Source organism: Caloenas nicobarica, chromosome 5, assembly GCF_036013445.1.
Source record: "Caloenas nicobarica isolate bCalNic1 chromosome 5, bCalNic1.hap1, whole genome shotgun sequence".
Taxonomy (NCBI): Eukaryota; Metazoa; Chordata; class Aves; order Columbiformes; family Columbidae; genus Caloenas; species Caloenas nicobarica.
In genome coordinates this window covers 50,497,725-50,509,912 of record NC_088249.1, presented here as the reverse complement: position 1 = coordinate 50,509,912, position 12,188 = coordinate 50,497,725, and the positions used below count along the sequence as shown (strand labels likewise).

The 12,188-nt window shown below is 36.9% G+C and overlaps 1 protein-coding gene across 1 annotated transcript in view; it reads right to left on the bottom strand.

The window, feature by feature from the left end:
- MUC2 (mucin 2, oligomeric mucus/gel-forming) overlaps positions 1-6,443 on the bottom strand; it is a 59,877-nt gene extending 53,434 nt beyond the window's left edge. The window contains exons 1-8 of the mRNA XM_065636882.1: positions 6,350-6,443; positions 4,496-4,760; positions 3,012-3,126; positions 2,246-2,336; positions 1,742-1,851; positions 1,289-1,505; positions 864-989; positions 53-170 (exon numbers count right to left, since the gene is read on the bottom strand). Of these exons, the coding sequence (XP_065492954.1) occupies positions 53-170; positions 864-989; positions 1,289-1,505; positions 1,742-1,851; positions 2,246-2,336; positions 3,012-3,126; positions 4,496-4,760; positions 6,350-6,419 (1,112 nt within the window). The 5' untranslated portion in view covers positions 6,420-6,443. The remainder of the gene's footprint in view (positions 1-52; positions 171-863; positions 990-1,288; positions 1,506-1,741; positions 1,852-2,245; positions 2,337-3,011; positions 3,127-4,495; positions 4,761-6,349) is intronic.
- Positions 6,444-12,188: the final 5,745 nt, after the last annotated feature.

Genomic DNA, 12,188 nt, shown 5'->3' with positions numbered 1-12,188 from the left:
GACCAATTTACAGTCATCCATAGAAAGGTGTATAAACAACAGTGATCCTTACCATTCCTCACATTCATTGGTAATGTTTTCTCCAGGTGAATACTCCTTTCCATGGAGTTTGCAGTGGCACTGGCTAACAGGTATGCAGCCTTTTTCAGTAATATCATCATAGACAGTTCCTGCAAAGCACAACAGTAAATAGCTCTTTCTCAAATACACTATTCCACAGAGGATAAACTCTCAGGGGAGGCATGCTCTCAACTTGACATGGAAAGCAGAAGCTGAAAATATCAAAACTGTGAAGAATACTGTTTCTGCTTTTTGTAATATAAGACACATGGAAAACACTTTTATCCAACTTTGAAAATCTAAGGCTATCTATTTATTTAACTATACACAGATAAAAAGCTTAATGTAAGCACACAAGAACAATCTCAGAATTTTACATGTTCAGATTTTGAGTCTTTCTGGCATATTGTGTAGACTACCATTGTAATCTTCTCCTAAGGTTGACAATAAGTCTGAGAATTTCACTAACTGTCCTTCACTATCACTCTCTGGGCAAAAGATCTCCATTGTCTCAGAATTATTCAGCCTAAAAAGCATGATTCTCTATGTATTAGCAGAAGTCAATTTGTTGAGAAGTAAAAAGTGGATTTTTTGCCCATTGTGTTAATATGACTTAACTATAAAATCAATTATGACCTCCTTTTTTGAAAAACCTTATAATTATGTTTTCCTAGCAGGGGGAATCCCAAGTAACAGTACAAATTTTTAACATATAATTTGACTACATTTAGTATTTTAGCTATGATCTCCTTTGGCAGAGCTCTTCGTTTTGTTCCATACGCAACAGCTAGAATAACACTTGCCTTCAGGGCAGAAACAACCGTCCATGTAGTGCTCCTCACAAAGTCTGCTGATGTCCAAGTGTGAGCAAGTATCCATGCAGGGTGAGCTGCTTTCTTTATAGATCATAGTATCAGGACAGCTCTTGGCTGAAAGAATGAGAAAGATACCACCAGTTATTTGAGTGTGAAGTCCATAGTTCCTCAGAAATCACAGGTCATATCCCCTACTCCCCCAAAGTCAGTGCTGTCCCAAGCCAGACTCCATCTGGCAAAGCATGTTTGTCTGAAAAAAACAAGAAAGAACATAATATGTAGCTTATTACACTACTGGTAATAAATTTATAATATATGCCTATAGTTTTGTAAAGAAGGAATTAATTTAAATGTTTCACAGTGCTACATTCATAAAATATTTGTTTCTTTGTAAAATTTATATAGCTGCTTACGGCAAAAGTGCTGTGTCCTCCATTCACCCGGTTGGCCACCTGCATGCGAACACTGGCGAGAATACTCAGAGATGGTGCTGCAGAGGCAGAAGGAGTCCTCATTTCCATCACATGCACACTTGTCCTGCATGCAGGCTTGGATATACATTTCCAAATTAAGACGGAACTGACAGTCAACAAATGCAGAGGAAGTCAGCAGCCTCTCACACTCATCACGCTAAAGAAGAAGAGTAATAATATTAAGACATTTGTGAACACCTGAGCTTCTAGTCACTTCCTGTTTCATCATAAAAACTGTTGTCTTCTACACAGCAACAGTTATTCAAGAAAGGAGGAAGAAACCATTTGCCCTGAAAGAGAAAAAGTCTTTCCAGCTCCTCACACACTAACTCTCCATAGCATGAAGACGTGCATGTGCCCATGCAAGTGAAGTTCCCCACTAGAAATACTCACATGCCCGTTACAGCTTGGAATAGCCTGAGTTTCATCAGGATCCTCACATCTGGCATTGGGTTTGCTGATCTTCTGTAAATTCCCATACGTAATTGAATTGTAGTTTGCAACTATGAGAAGAAATTGCAAAGAGGACTTGCTAAGTCCCAAAAATTGACAACAAGGAGCATCTAATGCCTGGGCCTCTACTGATCAAGGAAAACAGTTACTATGGTATCAAATATGCCTGTCAGAGATTTCTGCTATGAATTATGTCTATTATGCCTAAGTGTGCTTAAAAATGTAAAGTGGCAACAAGAAAACAAGTCTAGTAGAGAAAAGAGCAACATGATTCATCTGAAATAAAATAATCTTAGGTCAGGAGTGCAGCACTAGAACATAATGTTTATTCTGAGGCAATCACAGAAATCTCTTGCATGAAATTTGCTCTTCTGTGATGCTCCTATGCACAATGCTTTTCAGTCTATCTTCTGTGATAAATCTCAGTATAGTAGGATGACTCACCTCCATCAATAAACTCGTTGTAGATTGGAAGTCCATTGTAATCCCCACAGAGACCACATGTATGGTTATTAAATTTGCTGTCCAGCTCCACCTAGGTAATGGAAAGAAAAAAAAGAAAACACAGAGAAGAGTTATCTGGAGCATGCAGACATTCCAGAGCAAATACATTTACTTGAAAGGGAAGTTGCTAAATGAGAGGTAATGATGAACCCAAAACCTTAGTAAAATAGCTATTGCAGATGAATTTGTAACATAGTTAATTAACACAGAGTTAGATGCAAAAAATAAAATAGAAAAGAGAAAGACGTGACTGAAGCTCCTGTACTTCAATAATGGCAGTAACCACCATGGTGATAAAAATGAAAGACAAAGCATTTCTAAAATCACAGGACTTTTTTTCTTTTTTCCTTTTTTTTTTTTTTGTCCTACTGGGATAAAATATAAGACTTGCTATAAATTAAAAGACAAACGAAGGAAATGCAGATTGAATTGTGGGTGTGTTATAGGAAAACATTAGCTATATCTCAGAAAGCTCCTTCTCCCTTTTTTGGGACCAGTAAGATCATCTGCATGCCATACTGCTACTTCTATCACATTGCAGAGAAAGGAACTTTAAGTTTCTAAAATAAGGTACTATGAGTGTCAGTTGGATGACCCAGCCTAACACTTTAGCTCTATTCAGTTTGTGATATTCTACTTCTGTTTATTATACAGTAGTCAGTTAAAACCAGGAAATACCAACAAAAAAACCTTGGATCATACATACCATCAGTGCATCCTCCTGATTCCATATCAGAATCAGGCCTAATTTGGCATAAACCTTGGTGTAAATGTCATTGCTCTCAATGACCACATCAGAGCTGTAGTAAGGTGTCTTCACACTGGGAAGAAAATCAGAAATTCTGTATCAGTACAGAAACATAAGGGGTAACATGAATGTTTATAATAAGACAAATACCCTAATGAATAGAGAAATCAGTCTCTGTCTACCTGATCCTAGCTGCATGAGATGCCTTGTTTTAATGAGGCACAAAATCCTCTCTCTCTGACACTTGACGTGATAACTCATTGCCTTTAAAAGGCAAAATAATTTCAGAGGCAAAACCTTTCTGAGGGTATGAGTTCTTTAAGAAAAAAGCTAAAATTCAGGTGTCTTCAACTTAACGAAAGGAAAATATATCATCATTGTGGTATTAACAAATACTCAAACACTCACTAAAGATTTACTTCAATGAAAGAAGTAACGACATAAATGGAACCTCATCCTGTAAAATCTAAAGAACCAGAGTCTGTTCAAACAGAAGTAGTGTAAACTGGAATCCGGTCAAAATAATCAGTTCATATTCTATTGATTTGCCAATATAATTGTTACCTATCAGAATTCATGTATGTCCATGAACATCTCCTCCTAACTAGTCTCTTGACTGGGAGATTTTTATCTCTGAAATTCCTGTCACTGGGATTTTTCCAACTATTTACCTCAGGCATTTTTAACGTGGCCAAATGACTTACACATATGATTACTAGGCGTATGAACTATGTCTTAACCTACAAGTTGCTTCACTTGTTTCAGTGTGTATATATACACACACTGAAAGGACAGGTTAATGATAGGAAAGGCTAGGTAAGACACTCATTGGCACCAGTAATGGTGTCAGACTAGTTCCTTGTGCAACCATGGCACAAGAAGAGAAAAATTCTACAGGTCACTGTGAAAAAGTACGTATTGTCACATATAAATACGAGTAAATTTTGCCCTGCATTATATCTGTTGTAATCCCTTGAGCAATAGCCATCAGACCTTAAAGTACTATTTATGAAGATCAGAAAAAAAGCCTCTCTTCTGCCACAAAATAAGAAAAAGACCTTGGAGAAACGTATCTTTATTAGCCATCTACTAAGGTAAACTCGAGGTGATGCCATAAAACAAATGAAACTAAGTCATTTTATGCCAGTGAAAGATCTGGCTCATAAGCTGCACTGTTTCCTGCACAACCAGAAAAAGAACAATTCACTCAAACCTCTTCTTGACTTGCATTTAATTCACCCCTTAAGCCAGTGTAGAAATGACATTTTTAAAACCCCTCCCCAAAGCGATTTTTATGCTGGGTTTCAAAGGGCTTTGTTTTTCTTGTGGAAATGCTTGTTGCCATTACCTTAATGGTATGCAGACAGCTGTGTAAAGAATCAGTCTAGCTTTTACCTTCCCAGCACATTTCTCTGAAATAGTGTTAAACTAAAGGAACTTACATCTGCCCATCCACCACAACCAGTTTTGGTCTGAGGTACACTGTAAAGTCCTTGATTGTTAACAGAATATACTGGATCTCAGAGTGGTTATTGCTGTTCAGAGCACGCTGAATGTGGACAGAGAACTCCTTATAAGACTCTCGGCAGTCCGAAGCAAAATTATACTCGCAAATGCCAGGGAACTGATAGATGTCTCCATCAAAAGTTTTGAAATGGTTGTTTCCCCAAGTGCTGCAGACATAGTGGCCATGGTTTCTTGTCCTTCCTGTTAAGTGAAGAAAAAGAAATATGCATGAACAAAAGTGAAATGAACAAGCTGACATCAAGAAAATGTAAGTGTTGCATTGTACAGTAGAAACCATTTGCAATTACGTTCACCATGATTCCACAGATCTCAAGCCTGATCAAGTACCTGCCTGTTAAACAGAAGATATGTTAATTTGTAATGAAAAATATGACATTAACACTGCTGAAACCTGGGTATATCTTATAATCCTCATTGAGGGGAAGGAATTTGTGTGCATGAGGTGGGGAAATATGACCTTCTGACAACAAACAAGTTAGTGCATCATTGCAGTGAAGTTGCTTTGCCAAACATACTAATTTATTCTGAATCACAGTATTATTTTTAGCAATTTTAACTATTACTAGGAGCTATTTTCTTCCCCAATATGCACTAGAAAGAAAACAGAGTTAGGAAACCAAGGAAGTACCACTCCTACTCTGGAAGGCAAGTAGGTGAAATGTTGTGAAAGGACTTGTGCACAAGTTTCTAAATAATTTCTTATTTTCCTAAAAGAAGTAGTGATTTCTATTACTACAGAATAGAAAAAAAAAAATCACAATAGCAAAAGATGAGGATTATTATATTTGTTCCCTTCCCAGTCATCTATACCAAGAAACAATACAAATGAACATGGTATTTGATAAATCACAAGATGCTGTAGATTAGGGGTGAACAGGAAAAATGAACATACTTGGGAAGCTTTCCAAGGTACAAAAAGTGAACATGCCACTCATATTCACAAGATTTTCTTGCAGTGTTTAATTTGAGAAAGCAAAACTACCAAGGGGACCTCTAAGTTATCGTATTTTGATTATATCAGTCATACCAGATACATCCAGCCAAGCTGGTATGCTTCTCTCCCCAGAAGGAAGGCTCCACAGAGATACTCCCAGAGCTCACAGCTGGGATACCAAATGCAAGAAAATGCTTTCCTCCCGTTGCTGAATTCAAGACACAGCAGACCAAGACCCCAAAGCTCATCACTGCACAAAATTCATCACATATTTCTCCAAAACCAGTTTTTGGTATGAGAGCTCTGTTTCAACACTTCCAACAAAGTTGGTAAGAAATAGAGTAAATTAGAACTTTTACAGAAAGATTGTTAATGCCCACAACGACAAAATGAACTTTGTCCAATGTTGCTACATTCACTTTTGAAGAAAGCATTTATGTCATTCCAAAGTAATGGAAGACACAATCACCCACTTCATAGCTGTAACAATGAACCTCCCAAACTCCTATAGCTGCTTTCTACCAAGCAGTTGCCATACCTAGGAAAGTCTTAACATATGTAAAGGCTCAACATATGGAAAGAAAACAAACACTGAAAATATTTTCCAAGCACATCAAACTAGAGATTAATGCAATAGGTACTAATCTCTCCAAAGACAGCAGTATCTACCTATGTTGGTTGAGCCATGTAGCCTCAGTATTTCAAAGTTTAAGAAATTTAAGGCACCTTAAAACTCCACTGCATTATTTAAATGCACTGCCTCCTTCTACCTTTGCAGTGATATTTCCCCCTTTTCCAGGAGGCAATCTGCTACAATTTCATTTCTTGATCTTACCTTTTCTTATTTCATTTGCATAGGAAAGCGCCAGCCAGAGTGTAAAAAAGCTGGCAACTCTTAGCCCCATGGTGGCTAAGGTGGGTGAACTGGGAACTCCACTGAAAATTTTTCTTTATATAGTATCCACTGATGCAATTGATTCTATCACAGGGGAGGCAATACAAAGGGAGGAAAAAAGAGGAGGGGTAAAAAAATAGGCATGATATTTACAGAAGATAAGAAGTAAACAGACAGGTATTTTTCAACATAAATCAAGGAATTCACTATACAGGAAATGGTATAATATTGATTCAGTAATCATGCATTTTTTTATTGCTGCATTTCTTCTACAGGATGCTATGCTTTTAAATCCTTCAAGTGCTCACGCCAAGTTTAACCTTCAGTAACTCCTATAATAAATAGTGAATTTTGGAGTGGCTGAACAAAGAAATCCCTTGAAGGAAGTTTAGGATGAGATATTCTCAAACAATGGCTTCAAAGCCAAAAGATTTTTCATTTTTCACCATCACATAGAATGAGTTCTGTAAAAGTTAAACGATGTTTGGGAAGCTGCTTGTAGAAAACTGTAACTATGGCAAATAAAAATTTTACACTATGCATTGTAAAATTATTTTGTAGGCAATTGTTGGATTCCTTTCACTTGTGAAGCTCTGGGAAGCATCTAAAACAAGGTATAGACCAGACTGTATAGTGCCTAAAACATAATTGATATGGGTTGACAAGGTAAGTTCACAACAAAATTCACAGCAAAAGAGACACTCTATCGAACATTGTCATAATGCAACAGAAAGTCCATCAAAAATGTTGTAGAGACTCTCACAATATATTAAGATTTAGGAGTCAGGAAAAAAAAATAGAAGGGGGAAAGAGGATAATGTTACTGTCCAGACTAAATAACAATTGGTTTTGGACGGAATCCCCCCTAAACAGCTTGCTCTTGCTTACCTTCTACAAAAAATGATAAATTTACAATCTACTGTTCCATGTCATACCCCACAAAAGCTGTAGAGTAGGCTTTGCTTTGTGCAGAGGAACATGAAGAGGGTCCTTGAAAGACGAAGAAAGCAGGGAACAGAACCAGGAACCAGTTCAGAATGCTGCTTCAGAAATACCAGATTTCCACATGCACTGTATTTTACTCTGAAAAATTCCTTTAAGAAAATGTTTCTGCAACTCTCTTCAGCAGACAAAACACAGGCCCCTTGAGGTAAATTGCAGTTATTTAAACAGATACTTTAACACAGCTGCTTCATAACACTAACAAGGTTTACTCCTTAAAGCACCCAGGCCAGGCTCCGTATGTTCTCATCAGAAGTTTCTTAGTGCAGTGTCTAGAAATCTCTAATCCTCTTTATATTTCAGAGTGTTCGTTACTTTTATTGCACAAATTACAAGTAGAATTTCTATGTTTCATAAAGCACAAAGGGTACTCTTCACCCCTTTGGCTGCTCCACTCAACTAGAAATGCTATTTTGTCATAAAGGAATGGTCTTTATCTGTTGTTTTCTTCTATTTGCTATTCTTATCTCAAGTACAGCCTAGCCTCAATCTGAACATCTTCCTGTTTTCCCTAAATACATCCCAAAAGGTTTTAGACTTCTTGCTTTTCCTATTTGAGGTTATAGATTTGCACTTCTCTCACCCTTACATAGGGCATCATTCACTCAGCACTCATGACTGATATTAAGTAGTCACCCTTATCTCCTTTGAGAGTCCATCACTAGAAGAACATAGAATTTATTTTTCTTATTGGAAAATAAAAATAAAAAGTAATAACCAGTTAGAACAAACCATTTAGAGAAAAAGGAAAAGAAAGAAAGAAAAGAAAGAAAGGAAAGGAAAGGAAAGGAAAGGAAAGGAAAGGAAAGGAAAGGAAAGGAAAGGAAAGGAAAGGAAAGGAAAGGAAAGGAAAGGAAAGGAAAGGAAAGGAAAGGAAGAAGGAAAGGAAAGGAAAGGAAGAAGGAAAGGAAGAAGGAAAGGAAGGAAGGAAGGAAGGAAGGAAGGAAGGAAGGAAGGAAGGAAGGAAGGAAGGAAGGAAGGAAGGAAGGAAGGAAGGAAGGAAGGAAGGAAGGAAGGAGACGCTGTCTACAGAGACCTGTCCTTGATGATTACTTTAGTAGGTTTTACAGAATTTGCACTCGAGGTTACATGGCTGTGCTGATCTGAGAAGTGAGTACAGATCCTTATCTTCACAATTCCTAAGTATTTGTACTTTTGCTAGCATTAGAAAGGGTCCTAAACTATACCATCTCTATTTCCTTATTGCCAGAAGGGTAATGATTCTGTCTACCAGCTGCTTTATATGCCTTTCAGAAGTAATCAGTATTTGAGGTAGACAACCATAGCCTGTTTTATTTCATGCTCAGCTCCCTTATAGTTTATTGGATCACACATGTTAATCCAGAATAATCTTACTGTTAATTCACAGATGATTCTGCATGCATATGTAGGCATTAATTTATTTACTATAAATTGTTTGACAACCTGAAGTAATCACTCCATTTTGGAACAAAGATAATTCTGCTTTAGCATTAGCGTCTTTGCTTTAAGCTTACGTCAATTCTCTATGTCTGAGTCAACCTGTCTGTAGCACTTCATGCCAATCCTTGCTTCTGGTCATCTTAATCAGAAGTCATGTTCTTCTCTCTAAAACTAGTAGTTAATTTGCTTTTAATACTAATGATACTTCTTATAATTCTACATGCACTTCAATCCTCTCCCAGCAGGGACACTACAAGTGAGAACATACAGAAACCTAACTGGGTAAAATCTATCACTGTGCAAGTCGCATTACCAGAACAAGGGACAAGAAGGAGTGGGTTTATATTCAGGACCCACTGCTGAGTCTTAACAGAGAGAGGTTTTTTAAGTTTCTGAAGTCGATGAGTAGAAATACAATTTACCATAATCTGTCACTATATGCCTGACCTAGGAGCTTCAACACCACTACTGCAAAAACCAATGCTAAAATTGAAAGTTTAAAAAACAAAAGTTGATCACATGGCAAGTGTGTTTGTTATAGCAGCAGATAGAGAAGGAGAGATAAAAAATACAGTTTGAGTCATAGCTGTGTCAATGCATTGAGTGTTTCCCTACAGTTAAACTTTTATGAGACTATTTGTAATCGTTCCTTCAGCATAGGTAACTTTTAATGTTCACATTAATTATAGTGTAAATTTATTTTGCGGTATACTTTCTGTTAAAAAGAGAACTTACAGAGAAGATTATCTTCATTCTGACTCACCCTGCAGAAGAAAATTACCTATATGGAAAATTCGTATTACTTTAAGATAAAATTAAGCAGAGACCTAGGTAGGCTTATTATTTTATGCAGGTTAAATAATTTTTCGAGAATGTGGAGGCTCTTTCTATTTGTTAACATACCAAGAGGAAATGTCACTGCAGTCTTGTCACAGCAATCTCAGGATAACCACTGTACAAATACCTCAAAAAGTACAATTATACCAGGTGGCTGAAATTTTTTCCATATCCACTTCTGTATTCCTGACTTGTTACTAATCATAGGCTGTCAAATCAAGATGCAACGTTCTGTCAGTGATGTTGCTCTGCAGAAGTAGCCATGGGATTTTGTTGCACAACTCTTCCACCTGCCTGCATTTCACCATTCCACACGACCATCCAACTGCACGATGTACACATCACTCCCTTTATCTCAATCACAAAGATGGATTGCCTGAACTCCCTGGTAGCCATTCTCAAATAGCTCTAGCAAAACATACACAGATTATGAATTAAGAGATGACTGACAGGCAGTCATGGTACTTCCCTGACAGAAAAACCAGTAAGCACTCTATAGCACACCTTGACAAAAAATTAAGAAAGCACAGAGACAAGCAGCAGAAGGCTGAATAGTGCATGAAAGAGAGTGTTAAAGCAATGACGTAGACGTGATGGAGATGCATTTCCTTTTGATACGTATGCTGCCAACATATTAACCTAAAATTATTAACACAAAAAGAGACAGTTTTTATATGGATGTACAATGTCTATAAAATTACTGAAATTATTAATTGATGTCCTTATGTTATTAAAGAATTAGAAACAAGTGGCAAAAACCATGGCTATAACCAATTTATTGCTCTCTCAGGCTTTCTAATGGGGAGTCACTAGTTACTATTTTTATGAAAAACACTTCAATAAGCAGAATGTCCATTTAAATGTATTCAACAGTCAAGCTTTCTTTTAAGGAAATGTGACAAAAGCCTGCACACTTTTGATTGCTCCTAGGTCCCTTCTGGAAATGGGCTCATATAATGTAATTAATTGTCCTTTCATTTTACCCTAAGGTATTAGATTTCTGATTGGACAAATCTCAGCTCTACCACTGATTTCATCGCTGTGACCTTGAGCAAGTCTGTGGGTTACTGGCATTCTTTTTTATTCAATCAAATAAAATAGTGTAAGGTATCTGCTGATGCTAGCTGGAGTATAACATTCTCACAGGCCCTTCCTTAGTGGTTTGGCACAGAAATTTTAAGTTTAGCATTCATTTTCCACTCATAATACTTCTTTCTTTTTGTAAGTAACTCCTACTCTGAGACTAAGGTTGCAAAACATTTCCTTCTCTTCCAGTTAAGTACAAATAGGAAAAAAACATGTGACACACTCTTACTAGAGATTAGGAGTGGATTTAGTAAGTAATAATTTCAACTAGTAAACTTTCCTACTAACCTAGAAAAAGTATGCCTACAAAAAGCCTCAGCATGACAACTTCTTTTTCGATATACATGGAAAAATATTTGATGGTTTAAAACAAGATTAGAACAGTTCTCCTTTGCTGATCTATGGGATTTATTACAGGGAAATGAACAGAGCCAAGAAGAGATGACATAGAAAAGGTGTCAAGGGAATTACACTCCACATTCCTTTCTCTCTGGTAATTTTACCACAGTGGAGTGGGATTTCCCAAATCTTTTATTTTCTCTCTAGGAAACACTGGGAAGAAAAATACTTGCAAAATGTTCATTTTTTTCTTCTGTCCTCTGAAGAAGGTGTTTTTCTAAAAATGCAGCTCACTAAGAAGCTGGGAAATGTTCTAGGCAAAGTTTGTGCACCTAAACCTGTGTTCTCTCAATGGAGTCCACATATCAAGGAGATATTAGAGAGAGTTCGAACAAGAAAACAAGTGATCATACTTGCTTTAATTGAAATTTTCATCTACTAATATTTTCTACCATCTCCTTGAAGTAAATTTGCATTTACTTAATATTTTCAGGTGCCGTATGGGAAATCAGATTCACTGTCACAAGCAAAACTAGAGATCAAACCCTTCCCTCTTCTCTTCCTTTTTTGAATGACCCTCCAAATATTGCACTGAATGCCTGCTTAATACAGTATATTCTCCTCTTTATGAAATGTCCAGTTTAGTCACTTGGCTAATAGATTAAACTTTCCCCATTTTGCTCAAGTCTTGATGGAATGGATTACTGAATGGCAGGTAGTCAACACTTCTACTGACATGACAGTATTTCATAAATTTAATATCAAATAGCTGAGCTAAACAATATTCTGAGCCATGGTATAACCATGGTGATGGTTCTACAGGACATTAAGGAAACTTGAGTTCACTTGCACGAGCATTTAGCTAAGGATCTTCGGTCTTCCTCTTCCTACCACCAAATATTCCAATACTGCTGGTACAATTTACTACGCTCGCCATAGTTATGGTAAACTTTAACTTTTTTCTGTTATGTAAATAAGCAGTTATGTAATTAATAGTGCCTTCTGTTGCGTGTGAGAGGGAAAAACTACGTCAAATGCAAGAATACGTCTGACTCACATCCAGGTCTTCCAGCTGCCATGCACATTTTCTAAT